Consider the following 25,737-nt stretch of genomic DNA (forward strand, 5'->3'; position numbering starts at 1 on the left):
ATTATGGTAGTTTTTGTGTACTCTTTATTTAGACTGTCAAAAAATGAGCCTTGATATCTAGTGAGTGGGTGGTCCATTTAAGCCCTTGACATCATAAACAAGGCACTAACCCTAAATCCCCATATTGTGCACTGAAAGACGAAAAAACATAGCTGGACTGGATCATGGAATGTCCCCCATCTCTTTCCTCCAGTTGTATTGAGCCTTCACGCTGTTGTAAACTTTCTCAGTCCAAGAAGTCTGTCATCGCCTTGCACTTATGCCTTGTTCGAAACAACTGAAGTCTAAAAAAATAGTGATCTTCGGGGTGGAAAGTGGGAACTCTAGAAAAAGGCCAGAGTTCCCGAGTTGGGATTCCAAGTTGGATGACCATTCAAATCAAGTTTTCACAGCGGGAACTACATTTTTTCAGAGTTCCCAATTGTTTTGAACGCGCAGAACTCTGAGATTTCCGAGGTCCCAGTTGTTTTGAATGTGGCATTACATAACCACACTGTCCTCACAGCCTCCCAAAGAGGGTTTTGAGATACACAACTCCCAATTTAGCACCTCTACTGTCCCGTTTATAGCAGTAACCTGCCTCCCCTTTCAAAGTCTTTGTGCAAACTGCGAAACTGCACGTTTGTTGTTAGTGTAATAACATACTGTGTTTTTTCTCATCCCTCAGGTTCCCTACTGCTCGAGTCGAAAATCAACCCAAACACAGCCTACCAGAAACAACAGGTCAGTCACTTGCTTGATGAAGACACTTGAATATGAGCATTATGTGGTCTATGACCTGGTCCATGTTCATTAGGCACCAAATGGAAGAAACTGGGAGGAAATTCCTGGAGCTGGTCACATAAGAAACATCTGTGTTTTCAGACACTGCATGCCCTAATGAACATGTTGCTAGCTCTTTTTTTTTCTTCTCTTGTCCTTTCAGGACACATTGATAGTGTGGTCGGAGGCTGAGAACTATGACCTGGCCCTCAGCTTCCAGGAGAAGGCCGGCTGCGATGAGATCTGGGAGAAAATCTGTCAGGTTGGTAACCTTATATTCCTGTGTGTATGTATAAGTTGAAGGTGAATCATGCTCAACTCTGTTTTGTGGCCAGAATCCCAAAATCCCCTAATAATGAAGGAAAATGGGTTAGCACTCACTTGACAAAGTGACAGCAGATTTCAAAAATCAAAGTATGGTTTAAAAGTAGGATCATTCTTGTTTAACAAATTTCTTCATGCATTGTGTTTTGACTTGTCTCTCTGTTCTGTCCCTCATGTTGTGTTGTTATAACTCCGATCTCCAACAGGTCCAGGGCAAGGACCCGTCAGTGGACATCACACAAGAGCTGGTGGACGAGTCGGAGGAGGAGCGCTTTGATGACATGTCCTCCCCAGGCCTCGAACTCCCTCCCTGCGAGCTGGGCCACCTTGAGGAGCTCGCCGAGCTCGTGGCCTCATCCCTCCCCTCCCCCTTACGCCGCGAGAAACTAGCCCTGGCTGTGGAGAACGAGGGCTACATCCGCAAACTCCTGGAGCTCTTCCGCCAGTGCGAGGACCTGGAAAACACAGACGGCCTCCACCACCTATACGAGATCGTCAAGGGCATCTTCCTGCTAAACCGCACGGCCCTCTTCGAGGTCATGTTCTCTGAGGAGTGCATCATGGATGTGATTGGCTGCCTGGAGCATGACCCTGCGCTGGATGGGTTGCCGCGGCGCCACCGCGACTTCCTCACCAAGACGGCGCGCTTCAAGGAGGTCATCCCTATCGGTGACCCCGAGCTGCGGGCCAAGATCCACCAGACGTACCGCGTGCAGTACATCCAGGACATGGTGCTGCCCACGCCATCGGTGTTCGAGGAGAACATGCTCTCTACATTGCACTCGTTCATCTTCTTCAACAAGGTGGAGATTGTGGGTATGCTGCAGGTGAGGTCGGGGCGTAGGGAGCATAGTAGAATACACATGCAAGTAAAGTTGGGAGGTATCCAGATTTTCATACTGTTCCGTTACCATACTGGGATATATGGGATTACCGTCAGTGTACACAAGGGGCGCTATTTCTTTCCAAAAGTGTTTGTGCATAGCCATCTCTATGGAAACGCAAGAGTGTTTGGTAAGTGAGTTAAGACACAGATGGCACAATGAGCCAGATGTTTCACCGGATGTATAAATCTGAAGCATTGGGTTGGCATTTCCACTCGCCACCAAATATGGCGATGAGAGGAAGCCAAGTGGCCGGAAGTGGGAGAAGATTTATTTTGTTCGACTTTCTGCTCATTTTCTCAATACAGTTTTGTGTTCCCAAAACTAGAATTTGTTAGTTATTAACAGAGTGGACTAAGTTTTTTTGTAGACTTTTAAAGTTACATTTTTTTTGCATTGTTTAGGAGTGCAACGGTCAATTGAGTTATTGCACTTGCACACTTCAGAGTAGGCGTTCCCTAACGGAAATGTACAAATACATGCAAGAATGCACCAATAGGATCTTTGCTCTGCCCACCACCTTTCTTGTTCTTCCCACTGATTAATTTGCTCCCATTGGAAACAACAGACGTGGTCTGTCTTGGGTTACTTATTTAAAAAAATCTTTGGTTACGTTGCTTGATGGATACATAGACAGGTTGGTTGTTTTGCAACAAAACTGATGTGTGCGCAACAATGGGGTAAAACAGACTGGGTTGGTTTCGATTGGTTTACATGTTGTCAACAGTGATCCCAGAAATGTTCCATATGCACAAATGGCTTTTCTCTCATTTTCTGTTCAACTTTTGTTTACATCCCTGTTAGTGAGCATTTCTCCTTTGCCTAGATAATACATACACTTGACAGGTGTGGCATATCAACAAGCTGATTAAACAGCATGATCATTACACAGGTGCACCTTGTGCTGGGAAAGTAAGGCCGCTTTTAATGTGCCAATTTGTCACACAATGCAACAGATGTCTTAAGTTCTGAGGGAGCGTGCATTTGGCATGCTGACTGCAGGAATACCAGCCAGAGCTGTTGCAAGATAATTGAATGTTAATTTTTCTACCATAAGCCACCCCCAACATCGTTTCAGAGAATTTGGCAGTATGTCCAACCGGCCTCACAGCCGCAGATCATATGTATGGCGTTGTGTGAGTGAGCGGTTTGCTGATGTCAACGTTGTGAACAGAGTTCCCCATGGTGGCGGTGGGGTTATTGTATGAGCAGGCATAGGTTACGGACCATTGCATTTTATCAATGTCAATTTGAATGCACAGAGATACCGTGACGAGATCCTGAGGCCCATTGTCGCGCCATTCATACACCACAATCACCTCATGTTTCAGCATGATAATGCATGGCCCCATGTCGCAAGGATTTGTACACAATTCCTGCAAGCTGAAAATGTCCCAGTTCTTCCATGGAATGCATAGTCAACAGGTATTGAGCAGGTTTGGGATGCTCTGGATCAACATGTATTCCAGTTCCTGCCAATGTCAGCAACTTTGCACAGCAATTGAAGAGGAGTGGGACAACATTTCACAGGCCACAACCAACAGCCTGATCAACTCCATGTGAAGGAGATCGTGCTGCATGAGGCAAATGGTGGTCACACCAAATTCTGACTTGTTTTTTGAAGGTATCTGCAGTGGTGTAAAAATACTGACATAGGTCAAGTGGGTACTTCATCTACTGCTGGGTATCTGTCACCAACAGATGCATATCTGTATTCCCAGTCATGTGAAATCCATAGATTAGAGCCTAATGAATTCATCTAAATTGACGGATTTTCCATATGAACTGTAACTAAGTAAAAACGTTGAAATTGTTGCATATTGTTTATATTTTTGTAAACAAACAAAAAAGAAATGTCTGTGCGCCCTAAACAACAAGACTCTGGTTAACACGATACAGCTACACACTCTATGTGAAGGTCTGACTGAAACGAAAAATGGTCAAACTGTCATAAAGACTTCTCAAAGGTCCTTTATCTAGAGGCTTCTGTTTTTTTGAATGTCCTCTCATGGCTCTAACCTGGCCAGTCTGTCACCTGCAAGTCAGGGTTGTGTTCAGAAGGTGCAAAAAACTACAATGTGTTGGACAGGGACAGATAGTGCATCCTGTTTTTCAAAATATTTTCTCCTGTTTTGTGCCTACTGAAACAACCCCTGGGAGTCGGGCCTGGTGGGACAGCTAAACGGCAGACCAACTGCCAAAATGTCTGAAATTAAACACTATAGTGCAGTGATGCAAGCGACAGCTAGAAGTTGCCTTCATAGGCACAGCTCTAGGATCAGCTTACCCGTTTCCAACCATAACCATTTGGGAGTCAAAACAAAGAATTGGCAGTATATCAGTGTCCATCTTTCATGTTCTCTTCTTTTTTTCCTTTCCCCTCCCTCGCTCAGGACGACGAGAAGTTCCTGACAGACCTCTTTGCACAGCTCACAGATGAGGCTACCGACGATGACAAGAGACACGAACTGGTACGCAGCACAGGCACAAATGTTTTTTTTTTACACCTGACAAATATCCCCACCTTCCTTACACACTGTAGTCTTTCTCCCCGGCTGATTTTCTGGGCTAACAATGGTAAGAAATAATACAACATAGTGCAAAGTTTCCTAAGGCCTAGAAGTGTTTATTAGACCTATGGTTCTAGGGATGTAACGATTCCCTCGGTCCTCAGTTCCAATGTTTAAGATCCAATGCCCAATCCCATCCAAATGTGAAGCATGCATCGGTCAGAAAACCCATTCAAACATTAAGAATGCGCACCCCGCAGAGTGCGCGAGAGACAGCTACCTATCCCTGTTCTAGGCTATTTGTACATCTGTGGGGCACCTTCAGAATTGCTGCTTGTAAAATGGCTTTTGCATTGTCAAATCATAGGTTTTATTATTTGAGTGACAACCAACGTAATTTGCCGAGTCATTGTTATCTTTGCCAAATGCGCTGTAGAAAATAGTTTTTTACCAGGGTTGTGTAGCCTACCGGAGTGGTTACAACTCACATCCAACTGCTGATTGGGGTTTTCAATAATTAAGATTGTATTTAGAATGTTCAGGTTCGCCATAAGATGTTGATTTGCTTTAAACAGTGTATTTGGTCCTTTTTACCCGAACAGGGTAATTTCATAAAGGACATCAATGATTTTTGTTAGCTGTGCATGGTCACATTCATTGGTCAGAGTGGGATAAAAGACAGGGTAAAATCCAAAGTTGCATTTTATTAATTAGTTACATTTCTGAAGATAAATATGGACATAGTACTAGCTCTAAAAATGTCTCATCTGTAGGAATGTCAAGCTAATCAAGTGGGTGATGATGATTTCAGAAAAAAACTATGGGGGGACCAAAGCCTAAATTGCCCCCACCCCAGGGGTGGTAGATGCTCAGCCTGCCCTATGGCTCAGCTCAGGTGCCTACACACACAGACACTGAGGGCCACGCAGCTTAAGCTGAAAGTACACTACAGACTTTTGTCCCCGATTTAGCTGTCCCAGACAAGTTTTTGCGATCGGAGACAAATTACCCATGTTGTTGCCAACTTGAGACTCTCGGTCGTCACTGACACTTATTTAATGTGATCGGGTCAGAGACGCAATCTGAGGGCTACCAATCCTGTCTTTGAGCAGTCCCAGACGTCCCGATGTTTTCAAACCTGTTTGTCTTCAAACCTGTATTGCTTGCTGTTTGGGGGTTTTAGGCTGGGTTTCTGTACAGCACTTTGCGATATCAGCTGATGGAAGAAGGGCTTTATGAATAAATTTGATTTGATTTTATCGGCACAATCTGCAATACTCTTGGGTTTTTGGCAGTGGTGATCAGCAATAGCCACTTAGAGCTCACCAGAGAAGGAGCCAGTGGGGAGATGTTTCGCTTCACCCAGAATGTGTTTACTCAAGCATGACACCAAGTATGCCTTTGTCAGTAATGTAAAGTACTTAAGTAAAAAATGCTTTAAAGTACTAAAGTAGATTTTTGGGGTATCTGTACATTACTATTTATATTTTTGACAACTTTTACTTCACTACATTCTTTAAAAAATATATTGTACTTTTTACTACAAACATTTTCCTTGACACCCAAAAGTACTTGTTACATTTTGAATGCTTAGCAGGACAGGAAAATGGTCCAATTCACACTTATCAACTGAACATCCCCGGTCATCACTACTGCCTCTGCGCTGGTGGACTCACTGTTTGTAAATTATGTCTGAATACTGGAGTGTGCCCCTGGCTATTTTTAAAAACAAGACACTTGTGATCTGGTGGACTCACTAAACACACATGGATTGTTTGTAAATTATGTCTGAATACTGGAGTGTGCCCCTGGCTATTTTTAAAAACAAGACACTTGTGTCTTCTAGTTTTCTTAATATAAGGAATTTTAATTATTTATACTTAATACTTAAGTATATTTTCGCAATTACACTTACTTTTGATACTTAAGTATACTTTAAACCAAATACTTTTATTCAAGTAGAATATTACTATGTGACTTTTTATTTGAGTCATTTTCTATGAAGGTATCTATACTTTTACCCAAGTATGACAATTGCAGTGTTATTCAATTCAAAATGTTGGCTACAAACTTTAGAGGCTGCTTTGAGCCAGCACTCGTTAACGTAACTACAAATCTAATCACATGTCATTGTGTTCGTGAGACAGTGTGGTGGTCCTCACGACTAAGTGAAGAATCACCCCCGTCTGCATCTAGATGCGTATCGAATCGTTCATGAGAGTTGCACATCCTTATGCTTCCTGGTCCTGGGAATCCAAAGGGGATGCAGCACGTGTTTGTTTTTTCCCCTTCCACGCACACACTTCGTTCAAATGATCAACTCATCATTAAGCCTTTAGTGAAGGGGTGTCAAACGCATTCCATGGAATGTTTACAGGTTTTCCCTTGTACTTGATCAATCATTTAAGGTGATTGATTTGTTAGGAACTCCCCGTCACCTGGCTGTCTAGGTCTTAATTGGGCACGAATTGAAAGGAAATAACAAAAACCAGCAGCCACTCGGACGTCCATGGAATGAAACGCACATAGCAAATGAGACATGCAAATGAAATAATTGAGGATGATGCCAAAAAGTCTTACTTAGGATAGTCCTATTTTATTTTATTTAACCTTTTTATTTAACTAGGCAAGTCAGTTAAGGAATTCTTATTTACAATGGCCAAACCCGGACGACACTGGGCCAATTGTGCACCGCCCTTTGGGACTCCCAATCACGGCCGGTTGTGATACAGCCTGGATTGGAACCAGGGTGTCTGTAGTGACGTCTCTAGCACTGAGATGCAGTGCCATAGACCGCTGCACCACTCGGGAGCCCAGTTAGTTAGCCAATGACTAACACAAAGCATTGTTTTCCCCGCAGGTAAACTTTCTAAAGGAGTTCTGCGCCTTCTCACAAACGTTACAACCTCAAAACAGAGACACCTTCTTCAAGACACTGTCAAACATGGGAATTCTCCCTGCACTAGAGGTTATACTGGTGAGTGCCCACACACACACACACAAACCCTAGCCCACAAGCACAAGCCCCAACCTGTGTAAATTCCACCTAGCCTATTTTGAGGGCAAGGTGGACCTTATTGCTTATACCAATTACCTACACAGTTTATTTAAGGTCTACATGGATGGAATATTGTACTCAAACTCACTGCTTTGTATTCCTTAGCTGTCTTTTCCGATGTTATTCTCCTCTGTTCTGATTGTTCATATTGGATTCCGTTGTGATTATTGTGTGTGCCGTCAGGGGATGGATGATGTGCAGGTGCGCGGCGCAGCCACCGATATCTTCTCCTATCTGGTGGAGTACAACCCCTCTATGGTACGAGAGTTTATCATGCAGGAGTCCCAGCAGAACGACGATGTGAGTACAGCTCTTTTACCTGCACACCTCAGTAGGACAACAGAGATAGGAATCTGAGTTTTAGACTATGGACGTTGGTTGGTGATCCTGGCTCCAGTGTGAGCATTTTGGCAGGTGAGATGTCAACGTTGGTTGGTGATCCTGGCTCCACAGTGTGAGCATTTTGGCAGGTGAGATGTCAACGTTGGTTGGTGATCCTGGCTCCACAGTGTGAGCATTTTGGCAGGTGAGATGTCAACGTTGGTTGGTGATCCTGGCTCCACAGTGTGAGCATTTTGGCAGGTGAGATGTCAACGTTGGTTGGTGATCCTGGCTCCACAGTGTGAGCATTTTGGCAGGTGAGATGTCAACGTTGGTTGGTGATCCTGGCTCCACAGTGTGAGCATTTTGGCAGGTGAGATGTCAACGTTGGTTGGTGATCCTGGCTCCACAGTGTGAGCATTTTGGCAGGTGAGATGTCAACGTTGGTTGGTGATCCTGGCTCCACAGTGTGAGCATTTTGGCAGGTGAGATGTCAACGTTGGTTGGTGATCCTGGCTCCACAGTGTGAGCATTTTGGCAGGTGAGATGTCAACGTTGGTTGGTGATCCTGGCTCCACTGTGTGAGCATTTTGGCAGGTCTTTTTCACCAGCAACGTTGGTTGGTGATCCTGGCTCCACAGTGTGAGCATTTTGGCAGGTGAGATGTCAACGTTGGTTGGTGATCCTGGCTCCACAGTGTGAGCATTTTGGCAGGTGAGATGTCAACGTTGGTTGGTGATCCTGGCTCCACAGTGTGAGCATTTTGGCAGGTGAGATGTCAACGTTGGTTGGTGATCCTGGCTCCACAGTGTGAGCATTTTGGCAGGTGAGATGTCAACGTTGGTTGGTGATCCTGGCTCCACAGTGTGAGCATTTTGGCAGGTGAGATGTCAACGTTGGTTGGTGATCCTGGCTCCACAGTGTGAGCATTTTGGCAGGTGAGATGTCAACGTTGGTTGGTGATCCTGGCTCCACAGTGTGAGCATTTTGGCAGGTCTTTTTCACCAGCAACGTTGGTTGGTGATCCTGGCTCCACAGTGTGAGCATTTTGGCAGGTGAGATGTCAACGTTGGTTGGTGATCCTGGCTCCACAGTGTGAGCATTTTGGCAGGTGAGATGTCAACGTTGGTTGGTGATCCTGGCTCCACAGTGTGAGCATTTTGGCAGGTGAGATGTCAACGTTGGTTGGTGATCCTGGCTCCACAGTGTGAGCATTTTGGCAGGTGAGATGTCAACGTTGGTTGGTGATCCTGGCTCCACAGTGTGAGCATTTTGGCAGATGAGATGTCAACGTTGGTTGGTGATCCTGGCTCCACAGTGTGAGCATTTTGGCAGGTGAGATGTCAACGTTGGTTGGTGATCCTGGCTCCACAGTGTGAGCATTTTGGCAGGTGAGATGTCAACGTTGGTTGGTGATCCTGGCTCCACAGTGTGAGCATTTTGGCAGGTGAGATGTCAACGTTGGTTGGTGATCCTGGCTCCACAGTGTGAGCATTTTGGCAGATGAGATGTCAACGTTGGTTGGTGATCCTGGCTCCACAGTGTGAGCATTTTGGCAGGTGAGATGTCAACGTTGGTTGGTGATCCTGGCTCCACAGTGTGAGCATTTTGGCAGGTGAGATGTCAACGTTGGTTGGTGATCCTGGCTCCACAGTGTGAGCATTTTGGCAGGTGAGATGTCAACGTTGGTTGGTGATCCTGGCTCCACAGTGTGAGCATTTTGGCAGGTGAGATGTCAACGTTGGTTGGTGATCCTGGCTCCACAGTGTGAGCATTTTGGCAGGTGAGATGTCAACGTTGGTTGGTGATCCTGGCTCCACAGTGTGAGCATTTTGGCAGGTGAGATGTCAACGTTGGTTGGTGATCCTGGCTCCACAGTGTGAGCATTTTGGCAGGTGAGATGTCAACGTTGGTTGGTGATCCTGGCTCCACAGTGTGAGCATTTTGGCAGGTGAGATGTCAACGTTGGTTGGTGATCCTGGCTCCACAGTGTGAGCATTTTGGCAGGTGAGATGTCAACGTTGGTTGGTGATCCTGGCTCCACAGTGTGAGCATTTTGGCAGGTGAGATGTCAACGTTGGTTGGTGATCCTGGCTCCACAGTGTGAGCATTTTGGCAGGTGAGATGTCAACGTTGGTTGGTGATCCTGGCTCCACAGTGTGAGCATTTTGGCAGATGAGATGTCAACGTTGGTTGGTGATCCTGGCTCCACAGTGTGAGCATTTTGGCAGGTGAGATGTCAACGTTGGTTGGTGATCCTGGCTCCACAGTGTGAGCATTTTGGCAGGTGAGATGTCAACGTTGGTTGGTGATCCTGGCTCCACAGTGTGAGCATTTTGGCAGGTCTTTTTCACCAGCAACGTTGGTTGGTGATCCTGGCTCCACAGTGTGAGCATTTTGGCAGGTGAGATGTCAACGTTGGTTGGTGATCCTGGCTCCACAGTGTGAGCATTTTGGCAGGTGAGATGTCAACGTTGGTTGGTGATCCTGGCTCCACAGTGTGAGCATTTTGGCAGGTGAGATGTCAACGTTGGTTGGTGATCCTGGCTCCACAGTGTGAGCATTTTGGCAGGTGAGATGTCAACGTTGGTTGGTGATCCTGGCTCCACAGTGTGAGCATTTTGGCAGGTCTTTTTCACCAGCAACGTTGGTTGGTGATCCTGGCTCCACAGTGTGAGCATTTTGGCAGGTGAGATGTCAACGTTGGTTGGTGATCCTGGCTCCACAGTGTGAGCATTTTGGCAGGTGAGATGTCAACGTTGGTTGGTGATCCTGGCTCCACAGTGTGAGCATTTTGGCAGGTGAGATGTCAACGTTGGTTGGTGATCCTGGCTCCACAGTGTGAGCATTTTGGCAGGTGAGATGTCAACGTTGGTTGGTGATCCTGGCTCCACAGTGTGAGCATTTTGGCAGGTGAGATGGTTGGTGATCCTGGCTCCACAGTGTGAGCATTTTGGCAGGTGAGATGGTTGGTGATCCTGGCTCCACAGTGTGAGCATTTTGGCAGGTGAGTTGGTTGGTGATCCTGGCTCCACAGTGTGAGCATTTTGGCAGGTGAGATGGTTGGTGATCCTGGCTCCACAGTGTGAGCATTTTGGCAGGTGAGTTGGTTGGTGATCCTGGCTCCACAGTGTGAGCATTTTGGCAGGTGAGATGTCAACGTTGGTTGGTGATCCTGGCTCCACAGTGTGAGCATTTTGGCAGGTGAGATGGTTGGTGATCCTGGCTCCACAGTGTGAGCATTTTGGCAGGTGAGATGGTTGGTGATCCTGGCTCCACAGTGTGAGCATTTTGGCAGGTGAGATGGTTGGTGATCCTGGCTCCACAGTGTGAGCATTTTGGCAGGTGAGATGGTTGGTGATCCTGGCTCCACAGTGTGAGCATTTTGGCAGGTGAGATGGTTGGTGATCCTGGCTCCACAGTGTGAGCATTTTGGCAGGTGAGATGGTTGGTGATCCTGGCTCCACAGTGTGAGCATTTTGGCAGGTGAGATGGTTGGTGATCCTGGCTCCACAGTGTGAGCATTTTGGCAGGTGAGATGGTTGGTGATCCTGGCTCCACAGTGTGAGCATTTTGGCAGGTGAGATGGTTGGTGATCCTGGCTCCACAGTGTGAGCATTTTGGCAGGTGAGATGGTTGGTGATCCTGGCTCCACAGTGTGAGCATTTTGGCAGGTGAGATGGTTGGTGATCCTGGCTCCACAGTGTGAGCATTTTGGCAGGTGAGATGGTTGGTGATCCTGGCTCCACAGTGTGAGCATTTTGGCAGGTGAGATGGTTGGTGATCCTGGCTCCACAGTGTGAGCATTTTGGCAGGTGAGATGGTTGGTGATCCTGGCTCCACAGTGTGAGCATTTTGGCAGGTGAGATGGTTGGTGATCCTGGCTCCACAGTGTGAGCATTTTGGCAGGTGAGATGGTTGGTGATCCTGGCTCCACAGTGTGAGCATTTTGGCAGGTGAGATGGTTGGTGATCCTGGCTCCACAGTGTGAGCATTTTGGCAGGTGAGATGGTTGGTGATCCTGGCTCCACAGTGTGAGCATTTTGGCAGGTGAGATGGTTGGTGATCCTGGCTCCACAGTGTGAGCATTTTGGCAGGTGAGATGGTTGGTGATCCTGGCTCCACAGTGTGAGCATTTTGGCAGGTGAGATGGTTGGTGATCCTGGCTCCACAGTGTGAGCATTTTGGCAGGTGAGATGGTTGGTGATCCTGGCTCCACAGTGTGAGCATTTTGGCAGGTGAGATGGTTGGTGATCCTGGCTCCACAGTGTGAGCATTTTGGCAGGTGAGATGGTTGGTGATCCTGGCTCCACAGTGTGAGCATTTTGGCAGGTGAGATGGTTGGTGATCCTGGCTCCACAGTGTGAGCATTTTGGCAGGTGAGATGGTTGGTGATCCTGGCTCCACAGTGTGAGCATTTTGGCAGGTGAGATGGTTGGTGATCCTGGCTCCACAGTGTGAGCATTTTGGCAGGTGAGATGGTTGGTGATCCTGGCTCCACAGTGTGAGCATTTTGGCAGGTGAGATGGTTGGTGATCCTGGCTCCACAGTGTGAGCATTTTGGCAGGTGAGATGGTTGGTGATCCTGGCTCCACAGTGTGAGCATTTTGGCAGGTGAGATGGTTGGTGATCCTGGCTCCACAGTGTGAGCATTTTGGCAGGTGAGTTGGTTGGTGATCCTGGCTCCACAGTGTGAGCATTTTGGCAGGTGAGATGGTTGGTGATCCTGGCTCCACAGTGTGAGCATTTTGGCAGGTGAGATGGTTGGTGATCCTGGCTCCACAGTGTGAGCATTTTGGCAGGTGAGATGTCAACGTTGGTTGGTGATCCTGGCTCCACAGTGTGAGCATTTTGGCAGGTGAGATGTCAACGTTGGTTGGTGATCCTGGCTCCACAGTGTGAGCATTCTGGCAGGTCTTTTTCACCAGCAACGTTGGTTGGTGATCCTGGCTCCACAGTGTGAGCATTTTGGCAGGTGAGATGTCAACGTTGGTTGGTGATCCTGGCTCCACAGTGTGAGCATTTTGGCAGGTGAGATGTCAACGTTGGTTGGTGATCCTGGCTCCACAGTGTGAGCATTTTGGCAGGTGAGATGGTTGGTGATCCTGGCTCCACAGTGTGAGCATTTTGGCAGGTGAGATGGTTGGTGATCCTGGCTCCACAGTGTGAGCATTTTGGCAGGTGAGATGGTTGGTGATCCTGGCTCCACAGTGTGAGCATTTTGGCAGGTGAGATGGTTGGTGATCCTGGCTCCACAGTGTGAGCATTTTGGCAGGTGAGATGGTTGGTGATCCTGGCTCCACAGTGTGAGCATTTTGGCAGGTGAGATGGTTGGTGATCCTGGCTCCACAGTGTGAGCATTTTGGCAGGTGAGATGGTTGGTGATCCTGGCTCCACAGTGTGAGCATTTTGGCAGGTGAGATGGTTGGTGATCCTGGCTCCACAGTGTGAGCATTTTGGCAGGTGAGATGGTTGGTGATCCTGGCTCCACAGTGTGAGCATTTTGGCAGGTGAGATGGTTGGTGATCCTGGCTCCACAGTGTGAGCATTTTGGCAGGTGAGATGGTTGGTGATCCTGGCTCCACAGTGTGAGCATTTTGGCAGGTGAGATGGTTGGTGATCCTGGCTCCACAGTGTGAGCATTTTGGCAGGTGAGATGGTTGGTGATCCTGGCTCCACAGTGTGAGCATTTTGGCAGGTGAGATGGTTGGTGATCCTGGCTCCACAGTGTGAGCATTTTGGCAGGTGAGATGGTTGGTGATCCTGGCTCCACAGTGTGAGCATTTTGGCAGGTGAGATGGTTGGTGATCCTGGCTCCACAGTGTGAGCATTTTGGCAGGTGAGATGGTTGGTGATCCTGGCTCCACAGTGTGAGCATTTTGGCAGGTGAGATGGTTGGTGATCCTGGCTCCACAGTGTGAGCATTTTGGCAGGTGAGATGGTTGGTGATCCTGGCTCCACAGTGTGAGCATTTTGGCAGGTGAGATGGTTGGTGATCCTGGCTCCACAGTGTGAGCATTTTGGCAGGTGAGATGGTTGGTGATCCTGGCTCTACAGTGTGAGCATTTTGGCAGGTGAGATGGTTGGTGATCCTGGCTCCACAGTGTGAGCATTTTGGCAGGTGAGATGGTTGGTGATCCTGGCTCCACAGTGTGAGCATTTTGGCAGGTGAGATGGTTGGTGATCCTGGCTCCACAGTGTGAGCATTTTGGCAGGTGAGTTGGTTGGTGATCCTGGCTCCACAGTGTGAGCATTTTGGCAGGTGAGATGGTTGGTGATCCTGGCTCCACAGTGTGAGCATTTTGGCAGGTGAGATGGTTGGTGATCCTGGCTCCACAGTGTGAGCATTTTGGCAGGTGAGATGTCAACGTTGGTTGGTGATCCTGGCTCCACAGTGTGAGCATTTTGGCAGGTCTTTTTCACCAGCAACGTTGGTTGGTGATCCTGGCTCCACAGTGTGAGCATTTTGGCAGGTGAGATGTCAACGTTGGTTGGTGATCCTGGCTCCACAGTGTGAGCATTTTGGCAGGTGAGATGTCAACGTTGGTTGGTGATCCTGGCTCCACAGTGTGAGCATTTTGGCAGGTGAGATGTCAACGTTGGTTGGTGATCCTGGCTCCACAGTGTGAGCATTTTGGCAGGTGAGATGTCAACGTTGGTTGGTGATCCTGGCTCCACAGTGTGAGCATTTTGGCAGGTCTTTTTCACCAGCAACGTTGGTTGGTGATCCTGGCTCCACAGTGTGAGCATTTTGGCAGGTGAGATGTCAACGTTGGTTGGTGATCCTGGCTCCACAGTGTGAGCATTTTGGCAGGTGAGATGGTTGGTGATCCTGGCTCCACAGTGTGAGCATTTTGGCAGGTGAGATGGTTGGTGATCCTGGCTCCACAGTGTGAGCATTTTGGCAGGTGAGATGGTTGGTGATCCTGGCTCCACAGTGTGAGCATTTTGGCAGGTGAGATGGTTGGTGATCCTGGCTCCACAGTGTGAGCATTTGGCAGGTGAGATGGTTGGTGATCCTGGCTCCACAGTGTGAGCATTTTGGCAGGTGAGATGGTTGGTGATCCTGGCTCCACAGTGTGAGCATTTTGGCAGGTGAGATGGTTGGTGATCCTGGCTCCACAGTGTGAGCATTTTGGCAGGTGAGATGGTTGGTGATCCTGGCTCCACAGTGTGAGCATTTTGGCAGGTGAGATGGTTGGTGATCCTGGCTCCACAGTGTGAGCATTTTGGCAGGTGAGATGGTTGGTGATCCTGGCTCCACAGTGTGAGCATTTTGGCAGGTGAGATGGTTGGTGATCCTGGCTCCACAGTGTGAGCATTTTGGCAGGTGAGATGGTTGGTGATCCTGGCTCCACAGTGTGAGCATTTTGGCAGGTGAGATGGTTGGTGATCCTGGCTCCACAGTGTGAGCATTTTGGCAGGTGAGATGGTTGGTGATCCTGGCTCCACAGTGTGAGCATTTTGGCAGGTGAGATGGTTGGTGATCCTGGCTCCACAGTGTGAGCATTTTGGCAGGTGAGATGGTTGGTGATCCTGGCTCCACAGTGTGAGCATTTTGGCAGGTGAGATGGTTGGTGATCCTGGCTCCACAGTGTGAGCATTTTGGCAGGTGAGATGGTTGGTGATCCTGGCTCCACAGTGTGAGCATTTTGGCAGGTGAGATGGTTGGTGATCCTGGCTCCACAGTGTGAGCATTTTGGCAGGTGAGATGGTTGGTGATCCTGGCTCCACAGTGTGAGCATTTTGGCAGGTGAGATGGTTGGTGATCCTGGCTCCACAGTGTGAGCATTTTGGCAGGTGAGATGGTTGGTGATCCTGGCTCCACAGTGTGAGCATTTTGGCAGGTGAGATGGTTGGTGATCCTGGCTCCACAGTGTGAGCATTTTGGCAGGTGAGATGGTTGGTGATCCTGGCTCCACAGTGTGAGCATTTTGGCAGGTGAGATGTCAACGTTGGTTGGTGATCCTGGCTCCACAGTGTGAGCATTTTGGCAGGTGAGATGTCAACGTTGGTTGGTGATCCTGGCTCCACAGTGTGAGCATTTTGGCAGGTGAGATGTCAACGTTGGTTGGTGATCCTGGCTCCACAGTGTGAGCATTTTGGCAGGTGAGATGTCAACGTTGGTTGGTGATCCTGGCTCCACAGTGTGAGCATTTTGGCAGGTGAGATGTCAACGTTGGTTGGTGATCCTGGCTCCACAGTGTGAGCATTTTGGCAGGTGAGATGTCAACGTTGGTTGGTGATCCTGGCTCCACAGTGTGAGCATTTTGGCAGGTGAGATGTCAACGTTGGTTGGTGATCCTGGCTCCACAGTGTGAGCATTTTGGCAGGTGAGATGTCAACGTTGGTTGGTGATCCTGGCTCCACAGTGTGAGCATTTTGGCAGGTGAGATGTCAACGTTGGTTGGTGATCCTGGCTCCACAGTGTGAGCATTTTGGCAGGTGAGATGTCAACGTTGGTTGGTGATCCTGGCTCCACAGTGTGAGCATTTTGGCAGGTGAGATGTCAACGTTGGTTGGTGATCCTGGCTCCACAGTGTGAGCATTTTGGCAGGTGAGATGTCAACGTTGGTTGGTGATCCTGGCTCCACAGTGTGAGCATTTTGGCAGATGAGATGTCAACGTTGGTTGGTGATCCTGGCTCCACAGTGTGAGCATTTTGGCAGGTGAGATGTCAACGTTGGTTGGTGATCCTGGCTCCACAGTGTGAGCATTTTGGCAGGTGAGATGTCAACGTTGGTTGGTGATCCTGGCTCCACAGTGTGAGCATTTTGGCAGGTCTTTTTCACCAGCAACGTTGGTTGGTGATCCTGGCTCCACAGTGTGAGCATTTTGGCAGGTGAGATGTCAACGTTGGTTGGTGATCCTGGCTCCACAGTGTGAGCATTTTGGCAGGTGAGATGTCAACGTTGGTTGGTGATCCTGGCTCCACAGTGTGAGCATTTTGGCAGGTGAGATGTCAACGTTGGTTGGTGATCCTGGCTCCACAGTGTGAGCATTTTGGCAGGTGAGATGTCAACGTTGGTTGGTGATCCTGGCTCCACAGTGTGAGCATTTTGGCAGGTCTTTTTCACCAGCAACGTTGGTTGGTGATCCTGGCTCCACAGTGTGAGCATTTTGGCAGGTGAGATGTCAACGTTGGTTGGTGATCCTGGCTCCACAGTGTGAGCATTTTGGCAGGTGAGATGTCAACGTTGGTTGGTGATCCTGGCTCCACAGTGTGAGCATTTTGGCAGGTGAGATGTCAACGTTGGTTGGTGATCCTGGCTCCACAGTGTGAGCATTTTGGCAGGTGAGATGTCAACGTTGGTTGGTGATCCTGGCTCCACAGTGTGAGCATTTTGGCAGGTGAGATGGTTGGTGATCCTGGCTCCACAGTGTGAGCATTTTGGCAGGTGAGATGGTTGGTGATCCTGGCTCCACAGTGTGAGCATTTTGGCAGGTGAGTTGGTTGGTGATCCTGGCTCCACAGTGTGAGCATTTTGGCAGGTGAGATGGTTGGTGATCCTGGCTCCACAGTGTGAGCATTTTGGCAGGTGAGTTGGTTGGTGATCCTGGCTCCACAGTGTGAGCATTTTGGCAGGTGAGATGTCAACGTTGGTTGGTGATCCTGGCTCCACAGTGTGAGCATTTTGGCAGGTGAGATGGTTGGTGATCCTGGCTCCACAGTGTGAGCATTTTGGCAGGTGAGATGGTTGGTGATCCTGGCTCCACAGTGTGAGCATTTTGGCAGGTGAGATGGTTGGTGATCCTGGCTCCACAGTGTGAGCATTTTGGCAGGTGAGATGGTTGGTGATCCTGGCTCCACAGTGTGAGCATTTTGGCAGGTGAGATGGTTGGTGATCCTGGCTCCACAGTGTGAGCATTTTGGCAGGTGAGATGGTTGGTGATCCTGGCTCCACAGTGTGAGCATTTTGGCAGGTGAGATGGTTGGTGATCCTGGCTCCACAGTGTGAGCATTTTGGCAGGTGAGATGGTTGGTGATCCTGGCTCCACAGTGTGAGCATTTTGGCAGGTGAGATGGTTGGTGATCCTGGCTCCACAGTGTGAGCATTTTGGCAGGTGAGATGGTTGGTGATCCTGGCTCCACAGTGTGAGCATTTTGGCAGGTGAGATGGTTGGTGATCCTGGCTCCACAGTGTGAGCATTTTGGCAGGTGAGATGGTTGGTGATCCTGGCTCCACAGTGTGAGCATTTTGGCAGGTGAGATGGTTGGTGATCCTGTCTCCACAGTGTGAGCATTTTGGCAGGTGAGATGGTTGGTGATCCTGGCTCCACAGTGTGAGCATTTTGGCAGGTGAGATGGTTGGTGATCCTGGCTCCACAGTGTGAGCATTTTGGCAGGTGAGATGGTTGGTGATCCTGGCTCCACAGTGTGAGCATTTTGGCAGGTGAGATGGTTGGTGATCCTGGCTCCACAGTGTGAGCATTTTGGCAGGTGAGATGGTTGGTGATCCTGGCTCCACAGTGTGAGCATTTTGGCAGGTGAGATGGTTGGTGATCCTGGCTCCACAGTGTGAGCATTTTGGCAGGTGAGATGGTTGGTGATCCTGGCTCCACAGTGTGAGCATTTTGGCAGGTGAGATGGTTGGTGATCCTGGCTCCACAGTGTGAGCATTTTGGCAGGTGAGATGGTTGGTGATCCTGGCTCCACAGTGTGAGCATTTTGGCAGGTGAGATGGTTGGTGATCCTGGCTCCACAGTGTGAGCATTTTGGCAGGTGAGATGGTTGGTGATCCTGGCTCCACAGTGTGAGCATTTTGGCAGGTGAGATGGTTGGTGATCCTGGCTCCACAGTGTGAGCATTTTGGCAGGTGAGATGGTTGGTGATCCTGGCTCCACAGTGTGAGCATTTTGGCAGGTGAGATGGTTGGTGATCCTGGCTCCACAGTGTGAGCATTTTGGCAGGTGAGATGGTTGGTGATCCTGGCTCCACAGTGTGAGCATTTTGGCAGGTGAGTTGGTTGGTGATCCTGGCTCCACAGTGTGAGCATTTTGGCAGGTGAGATGGTTGGTGATCCTGGCTCCACAGTGTGAGCATTTTGGCAGGTGAGATGGTTGGTGATCCTGGCTCCACAGTGTGAGCATTTTGGCAGGTGAGATGTCAACGTTGGTTGGTGATCCTGGCTCCACAGTGTGAGCATTTGGCAGGTGAGATGTCAACGTTGGTTGGTGATCCTGGCTCCACAGTGTGAGCATTTTGGCAGGTGAGATGTCAACGTTGGTTGGTGATCCTGGCTCCACAGTGTGAGCATTCTGGCAGGTCTTTTTCACCAGCAACGTTGGTTGGTGATCCTGGCTCCACAGTGTGAGCATTTTGGCAGGTGAGATGTCAACGTTGGTTGGTGATCCTGGCTCCACAGTGTGAGCATTTTGGCAGGTGAGATGTCAACGTTGGTTGGTGATCCTGGCTCCACAGTGTGAGCATTTTGGCAGGTGAGATGGTTGGTGATCCTGGCTCCACAGTGTGAGCATTTTGGCAGGTGAGATGGTTGGTGATCCTGGCTCCACAGTGTGAGCATTTTGGCAGGTGAGATGGTTGGTGATCCTGGCTCCACAGTGTGAGCATTTTGGCAGGTGAGATGGTTGGTGATCCTGGCTCCACAGTGTGAGCATTTTGGCAGGTGAGATGGTTGGTGATCCTGGCTCCACAGTGTGAGCATTTTGGCAGGTGAGATGGTTGGTGATCCTGGCTCCACAGTGTGAGCATTTTGGCAGGTGAGATGGTTGGTGATCCTGGCTCCACAGTGTGAGCATTTTGGCAGGTGAGATGGTTGGTGATCCTGGCTCCACAGTGTGAGCATTTTGGCAGGTGAGATGGTTGGTGATCCTGGCTCCACAGTGTGAGCATTTTGGCAGGTGAGATGGTTGGTGATCCTGGCTCCACAGTGTGAGCATTTTGGCAGGTGAGATGGTTGGTGATCCTGGCTCCACAGTGTGAGCATTTTGGCAGGTGAGATGGTTGGTGATCCTGGCTCCACAGTGTGAGCATTTTGGCAGGTGAGATGGTTGGTGATCCTGGCTCCACAGTGTGAGCATTTTGGCAGGTGAGATGGTTGGTGATCCTGGCTCCACAGTGTGAGCATTTTGGCAGGTGAGATGGTTGGTGATCCTGGCTCCACAGTGTGAGCATTTTGGCAGGTGAGATGGTTGGTGATCCTGGCTCCACAGTGTGAGCATTTTGGCAGGTGAGATGGTTGGTGATCCTGGCTCCACAGTGTGAGCATTTTGGCAGGTGAGATGGTTGGTGATCCTGGCTCCACAGTGTGAGCATTTTGGCAGGTGAGATGGTTGGTGATCCTGGCTCCACAGTGTGAGCATTTTGGCAGGTGAGATGGTTGGTGATCCTGGCTCCACAGTGTGAGCATTTTGGCAGGTGAGATGGTTGGTGATCCTGGCTCCACAGTGTGAGCATTTTGGCAGGTGAGATGGTTGGTGATCCTGGCTCCACAGTGTGAGCATTTTGGCAGGTGAGATGGTTGGTGATCCTGGCTCCACAGTGTGAGCATTTTGGCAGGTGAGATGGTTGGTGATCCTGGCTCCACAGTGTGAGCATTTTGGCAGGTGAGATGGTTGGTGATCCTGGCTCCACAGTGTGAGCATTTTGGCAGGTGAGATGGTTGGTGATCCTGGCTCCACAGTGTGAGCATTTTGGCAGGTGAGATGGTTGGTGATCCTGGCTCCACAGTGTGAGCATTTTGGCAGGTGAGATGGTTGGTGATCCTGGCTCCACAGTGTGAGCATTTTGGCAGGTGAGATGGTTGGTGATCCTGGCTCCACAGTGTGAGCATTTTGGCAGGTGAGATGGTTGGTGATCCTGGCTCCACAGTGTGAGCATTTTGGCAGGTGAGATGTCAACGTTGTGGTGATCCTGGCTCCACAGTGTGAGCATTTTGGCAGGTGAGATGTCAACGTTGGTTGGTGATCCTGGCTCCACAGTGTGAGCATTTTGGCAGGTGAGATGTCAACGTTGGTTGGTGATCCTGGCTCCACAGTGTGAGCATTTTGGCAGGTGAGATGTCAACGTTGGTTGGTGATCCTGGCTCCACAGTGTGAGCATTTGGCAGGTCTTTTTCACCAGCAACGTTGGTTGGTGATCCTGGCTCCACAGTGTGAGCATTTTGGCAGGTGAGATTCAACGTTGGTTGGTGATCCTGGCTCCACAGTGTGAGCATTTTGGCAGGTGAGATGGTTGGTGATCCTGGCTCCACAGTGTGAGCATTTTGGCAGGTGAGATGGTTGGTGATCCTGGCTCCACAGTGTGAGCATTTTGGCAGGTGAGATGGTTGGTGATCCTGGCTCCACAGTGTGAGCATTTTGGCAGGTGAGATGGTTGGTGATCCTGGCTCCACAGTGTGAGCATTTTGGCAGGTGAGATGGTTGGTGATCCTGGCTCCACAGTGTGAGCATTTTGGCAGGTGAGATGGTTGGTGATCCTGGCTCCACAGTGTGAGCATTTTGGCAGGTGAGATGGTTGGTGATCCTGGCTCCACAGTGTGAGCATTTTGGCAGGTGAGATGGTTGGTGATCCTGGCTCCACAGTGTGAGCATTTTGGCAGGTGAGATGGTTGGTGATCCTGGCTCCACAGTGTGAGCATTTTGGCAGGTGAGATGGTTGGTGATCCTGGCTCCACAGTGTGAGCATTTTGGCAGGTGAGATGGTTGGTGATCCTGGCTCCACAGTGTGAGCATTTTGGCAGGTGAGATGGTTGGTGATCCTGGCTCCACAGTGTGAGCATTTTGGCAGGTGAGATGGTTGGTGATCCTGGCTCCACAGTGTGAGCATTTTGGCAGGTGAGATGGTTGGTGATCCTGGCTCCACAGTGTGAGCATTTTGGCAGGTGAGATGGTTGGTGATCCTGGCTCCACAGTGTGAGCATTTTGGCAGGTGAGATGGTTGGTGATCCTGGCTCCACAGTGTGAGCATTTTGGCAGGTGAGATGGTTGGTGATCCTGGCTCCACAGTGTGAGCATTTTGGCAGGTGAGATGGTTGGTGATCCTGGCTCCACAGTGTGAGCATTTTGGCAGGTGAGATGGTTGGTGATCCTGGCTCCACAGTGTGAGCATTTTGGCAGGTGAGATGGTTGGTGATCCTGGCTCCACAGTGTGAGCATTTTGGCAGGTGAGATGGTTGGTGATCCTGGCTCCACAGTGTGAGCATTTTGGCAGGTGAGATGGTTGGTGATCCTGGCTCCACAGTGTGAGCATTTTGGCAGGTGAGATGGTTGGTGATCCTGGCTCCACAGTGTGAGCATTTTGGCAGGTGAGATGGTTGGTGATCCTGGCTCCACAGTGTGAGCATTTTGGCAGGTGAGATGGTTGGTGATCCTGGCTCCACAGTGTGAGCATTTTGGCAGGTGAGATGGTTGGTGATCCTGGCTCCACAGTGTGAGCATTTTGGCAGGTGAGATGGTTGGTGATCCTGGCTCCACAGTGTGAGCATTTTGGCAGGTGAGATGGTTGGTGATCCTGGCTCCACAGTGTGAGCATTTTGGCAGGTGAGAATGGTTGGTGATCCTGGCTCCACAGTGTGAGCATTTTGGCAGGTGAGATGGTTGGTGATCCTGGCTCCACAGTGTGAGCATTTTGGCAGGTGAGATGGTTGGTGATCCTGGCTCCACAGTGTGAGCATTTTGGCAGGTGAGATGGTTGGGTGATCCTGGCTCCACAGTGTGAGCATTTTGGCAGGTGAGATGGTTGGTGATCCTGGCTCCACAGTGTGAGCATTTTGGCAGGTGAGATGGTTGGTGATCCTGGCTCCACAGTGTGAGCATTTTGGCAGGTGAGATGGTTGGTGATCCTGGCTCCACAGTGTGAGCATTTTGGCAGGTGAGATGGTTGGTGATCCTGGCTCCACAGTGTGAGCATTTTGGCAGGTGAGATGGTTGGTGATCCTGGCTCCACAGTGTGAGCATTTTGGCAGGTGAGATGGTTGGTGATCCTGGCTCCACAGTGTGAGCATTTTGGCAGGTGAGATGGTTGGTGATCCTGGCTCCACAGTGTGAGCATTTTGGCAGGTGAGATGGTTGGTGATCCTGGCTCCACAGTGTGAGCATTTTGGCAGGTGAGATGGTTGGTGATCCTGGCTCCACAGTGTGAGCATTTTGGCAGGTGAGATGGTTGGTGATCCTGGCTCCACAGTGTGAGCATTTTGGCAGGTGAGATGGTTGGTGATCCTGGCTCCACAGTGTGAGCATTTTGGCAGGTGAGATGGTTGGTGATCCTGGCTCCACAGTGTGAGCATTTTGGCAGGTGAGATGGTTGGTGATCCTGGCTCCACAGTGTGAGCATTTTGGCAGGTGAGATGGTTGGTGATCCTGGCTCCACAGTGTGAGCATTTTGGCAGGTGAGATGGTTGGTGATCCTGGCTCCACAGTGTGAGCATTTTGGCAGGTGAGATGGTTGGTGATCCTGGCTCCACAGTGTGAGCATTTTGGCAGGTGAGATGGTTGGTGATCCTGGCTCCACAGTGTGAGCATTTTGGCAGGTGAGATGGTTGGTGATCCTGGCTCCACAGTGTGAGCATTTTGGCAGGTGAGATGGTTGGTGATCCTGGCTCCACAGTGTGAGCATTTTGGCAGGTGAGATGGTTGGTGATCCTGGCTCCACAGTGTGAGCATTTTGGCAGGTGAGATGGTTGGTGATCCTGGCTCCACAGTGTGAGCATTTTGGCAGGTGAGATGGTTGGTGATCCTGGCTCCACAGTGTGAGCATTTTGGCAGGTGAGATGGTTGGTGATCCTGGCTCCACAGTGTGAGCATTTTGGCAGGTGAGATGGTTGGTGATCCTGGCTCCACAGTGTGAGCATTTTGGCAGGTGAGATGGTTGGTGATCCTGGCTCCACAGTGTGAGCATTTTGGCAGGTGAGATGGTTGGTGATCCTGGCTCCACAGTGTGAGCATTTTGGCAGGTGAGATGGTTGGTGATCCTGGCTCCACAGTGTGAGCATTTTGGCAGGTGAGATGGTTGGTGATCCTGGCTCCACAGTGTGAGCATTTTGGCAGGTGAGATGGTTGGTGATCCTGGCTCCACAGTGTGAGCATTTTGGCAGGTGAGATGGTTGGTGATCCTGGCTCCACAGTGTGAGCATTTTGGCAGGTGAGATGGTTGGTGATCCTGGCTCCACAGTGTGAGCATTTTGGCAGGTGAGATGGTTGGTGATCCTGGCTCCACAGTGTGAGCATTTTGGCAGGTGAGATGGTTGGTGATCCTGGCTCCACAGTGTGAGCATTTTGGCAGGTGAGATGGTTGGTGATCCTGGCTCCACAGTGTGAGCATTTTGGCAGGTGAGATGGTTGGTGATCCTGGCTCCACAGTGTGAGCATTTTGGCAGGTGAGATGGTTGGTGATCCTGGCTCCACAGTGTGAGCATTTTGGCAGGTGAGATGGTTGGTGATCCTGGCTCCACAGTGTGAGCATTTTGGCAGGTGAGATGGTTGGTGATCCTGGCTCCACAGTGTGAGCATTTTGGCAGGTGAGATGGTTGGTGATCCTGGCTCCACAGTGTGAGCATTTTGGCAGGTGAGATGGTTGGTGATCCTGGCTCCACAGTGTGAGCATTTTGGCAGGTGAGATGGTTGGTGATCCTGGCTCCACAGTGTGAGCATTTTGGCAGGTGAGATGGTTGGTGATCCTGGCTCCACAGTGTGAGCATTTTGGCAGGTGAGATGGTTGGTGATCCTGGCTCCACAGTGTGAGCATTTTGGCAGGTGAGATGGTTGGTGATCCTGGCTCCACAGTGTGAGCATTTTGGCAGGTGAGATGGTTGGTGATCCTGGCTCCACAGTGTGAGCATTTTGGCAGGTGAGATGGTTGGTGATCCTGGCTCCACAGTGTGAGCATTTTGGCAGGTGAGATGGTTGGTGATCCTGGCTCCACAGTGTGAGCATTTTGGCAGGTGAGATGGTTGGTGATCCTGGCTCCACAGTGTGAGCATTTTGGCAGGTGAGATGGTTGGTGATCCTGGCTCCACAGTGTGAGCATTTTGGCAGGTGAGATGGTTGGTGATCCTGGCTCCACAGTGTGAGCATTTTGGCAGGTGAGATGGTTGGTGATCCTGGCTCCACAGTGTGAGCATTTTGGCAGGTGAGATGGTTGGTGATCCTGGCTCCACAGTGTGAGCATTTTGGCAGGTGAGATGGTTGGTGATCCTGGCTCCACAGTGTGAGCATTTTGGCAGGTGAGATGGTTGGTGATCCTGGCTCCACAGTGTGAGCATTTTGGCAGGTGAGATGGTTGGTGATCCTGGCTCCACAGTGTGAGCATTTTGGCAGGTGAGATGGTTGGTGATCCTGGCTCCACAGTGTGAGCATTTTGGCAGGTGAGATGGTTGGTGATCCTGGCTCCACAGTGTGAGCATTTTGGCAGGTGAGATGGTTGGTGATCCTGGCTCCACAGTGTGAGCATTTTGGCAGGTGAGATGGTTGGTGATCCTGGCTCCACAGTGTGAGCATTTTGGCAGGTGAGATGGTTGGTGATCCTGGCTCCACAGTGTGAGCATTTTGGCAGGTGAGATGGTTGGTGATCCTGGCTCCACAGTGTGAGCATTTGGCAGGTGAGATGGTTGGTGATCCTGGCTCCACAGTGTGAGCATTTTGGCAGGTGAGATGGTTGGTGATCCTGGCTCCACAGTGTGAGCATTTTGGCAGGTGAGATGGTTGGTGATCCTGGCTCCACAGTGTGAGCATTTTGGCAGGTGAGATGGTTGGTGATCCTGGCTCCACAGTGTGAGCATTTTGGCAGGTGAGATGGTTGGTGATCCTGGCTCCACAGTGTGAGCATTTTGGCAGGTGAGATGGTTGGTGATCCTGGCTCCACAGTGTGAGCATTTTGGCAGGTGAGATGGTTGGTGATCCTGGCTCCACAGTGTGAGCA

The 25,737-nt window shown here is 49.9% G+C and overlaps 1 protein-coding gene across 4 annotated transcripts in view; it reads left to right on the top strand.

The window, feature by feature from the left end:
• LOC109876147 (serine/threonine-protein phosphatase 4 regulatory subunit 3-like) overlaps positions 1-25,737 on the top strand; it is a 45,677-nt gene that overhangs the window by 1,138 nt on the left and 18,802 nt on the right. For all 4 annotated transcript variants that reach the window (XM_020468616.2, XM_020468612.2, XM_020468613.2 and 1 more), the window contains exons 2-7: positions 668-723; positions 926-1,024; positions 1,293-1,913; positions 4,364-4,441; positions 7,341-7,457; positions 7,722-7,838. In XM_020468616.2, coding sequence (XP_020324205.1) covers positions 668-723; positions 926-1,024; positions 1,293-1,913; positions 4,364-4,441; positions 7,341-7,457; positions 7,722-7,838 — 1,088 coding nt within the window. The remainder of the gene's footprint in view (positions 1-667; positions 724-925; positions 1,025-1,292; positions 1,914-4,363; positions 4,442-7,340; positions 7,458-7,721; positions 7,839-25,737) is intronic.

Source organism: Oncorhynchus kisutch, linkage group LG21, assembly GCF_002021735.2.
Source record: "Oncorhynchus kisutch isolate 150728-3 linkage group LG21, Okis_V2, whole genome shotgun sequence".
Classification (NCBI taxonomy): Eukaryota; Metazoa; Chordata; class Actinopteri; order Salmoniformes; family Salmonidae; genus Oncorhynchus; species Oncorhynchus kisutch.